Raw genomic sequence first — 2,019 nt, forward strand, 5'->3', positions numbered from 1 at the left:
GTCGCATTACTTGCACCTAGGCCAAGGTGACTGGTAGCGATGTGGTTAGAGCTCTAACGTGCTGTTGGGATGGACCAAAGTGGTGTTATGTGGGTTGGGTTTTTGCAGGACCAGTGTGGTGTATTGTGATTTGGGGATTGTGAAAATGTATTCCTTGTGGTTTTACATGAGTGGTTTGATGTCTCTTTGCAGACGTAATACTGTTGAATTTTACTTGAACTGAAATTTAATAAATCAACAGTTCTTTCTTTTTACTCATACGGGCTGTCAAAAGCTTACCGGGTTTTGTGTTGTTGCAATCCCGGTACACTATTCAAACGGTGTAGCGGATAACCCTGCAGGTCAGGAGAACCAGGACGGTGATCGGGCAGCTTAGAGTAGTGTTATGTGAATTACAACATTATATTGTGAGTTTTGTTATGCTCATTTAGAGCTTTACAATTTTACTTTGTAAGAGTGAATTGTAATAATTAACTCGAGGTTCTCGAGTTTTTGTGTTGAGTGGCGAGTGGTGTGTTTGTTTCTGAGAAAAAAATTCAGAACGTTATTTGTATTAATTGTTTATTCATGTTTCGGATTTGAATTGGTTATTCAAAATTCGGGGCGTGACAGTTTGGTATCAGAGCGTAAGGTGCATATTTGGTGATGTGTCAATACTTTCCGAGTGATGGCCCGTCTGCAGCGGATCCCCATCGTGTGCTCTTCGGTATTGGCTAAGTCATCGGGTATGTGTGAGTGTTAGGAGTCGTTTTGGCCGCTAAGTAGTCTTAGGAACGTGAATACTTTTCTTGTAGTATCGACTTGGTTAATATGGACTAGTATTGACTTATACTATGTTGAGTGTTATACATGTATTAACCAAACATACTATGCTTCCTAGGTAATGGAAATTCCGAGGGGTGGGCCTAGACGTCGTGGTGGGGGTGTAAGAGAAGGTAGAACTGGTGATAGAGACAGGTTCCGTCCCATAGAGGAGCTTTATGATGATGATGTAGAGTCTTCTATCGGTGTACAACCTACTCCGCCCATGGGTGAAATGGCTGACCCTGGTCGTCTGTTGAGATTGGCTAGAGACATTAATCATCTGGGAGCAGCCAAGTTTCATGGAAGCATGGATTACATGGTGGCTAATCAATGGGTCGAGGATATGGAGAATTATTTTGAGATGATGGACTGTAATGAGATCGAAAAGAGGAAGTTAGCCACTTTCATGCTAAAGGGTGAGGCTAGGGTGTGGTGGAATTGTATGCAAAAGACCATTGATGTGACCACCCTGACTTGGGATGGTTTTGTGAGACTATTCCGAGAGAAGTACTTTCCAGCTTCAGTGAGAGAAAAATTGGAACGGGAGTTCCTCTCACTAACACAAGGGAAGATGACGGTGACAGAGTATGAGGCAGAGTTCTCTAGGCTATATAGGTTTGTGAAATCAATGGATGCTGAGGATTTGGCCAAGAAGTTTCAGCGGGGGTTGAATGCTTCCATTGAGCGTGATGTGGCCATTTTGGAACTGAAGGTCATGAAGGAAATTCTAGCAAAGGCTCTGATCATTGAGCAGCTGAACTTGATTCATAAGGAGAAGGAAACAGCTGAGAGGGATTTTCAGGGAAAGGGAAAGGCAGTGGCAGGTAACAGTGGATCCAGAGACTTTAGGGGTGGATCCTGGAAGAGACAAAAGACTCAGTTCCACCATCAGGCCCCAGCTAGAGTAGCAGCAGCTCCTCTTCCTCCTATTCGGGCCGTACCTGTCAGACAAGTTGCAGCTGCAGCGCCTGTGAGATGTTATAACTGCGATGAGTTGGGTCATCTCTCTAGGGCTTGCACTAAACCCAGGGCTAAGGGATGCTTTCGTTGCGGACAGACTGGACACTTTGCCAAGGACTGTACTCGACCCCATGTTGGAGGACGGGGTAATCAGCAAAGGCTCTTACCTCCAGTACCAGCTAGAGTCTTTGCAATCGGTCAGAGAGGCACTGGGGTGGAAGGTACCTTATCTGTTTATAACTATCTTGCTAGAGT

General features: G+C 44.8%; 1 protein-coding gene across 1 annotated transcript; it reads left to right on the forward strand.

The window, feature by feature from the left end:
* The first annotated feature begins 883 nt into the window (after window positions 1-883).
* LOC133730807 (uncharacterized) lies at window positions 884-1,523 on the forward strand. Its single transcript, XM_062158326.1, has 2 exons — window positions 884-1,419; window positions 1,517-1,523. Exons 1-2 carry the CDS (start codon window positions 884-886, stop codon window positions 1,521-1,523), a joined length of 543 nt encoding a protein of 180 aa, XP_062014310.1.
* The last annotated feature ends 496 nt before the right edge of the window (window positions 1,524-2,019 follow it).

The sequence above is a fragment of the Rosa rugosa genome, chromosome 2 (assembly GCF_958449725.1).
Source record: "Rosa rugosa chromosome 2, drRosRugo1.1, whole genome shotgun sequence".
NCBI lineage: Eukaryota > Viridiplantae > Streptophyta > Magnoliopsida > Rosales > Rosaceae > Rosa > Rosa rugosa.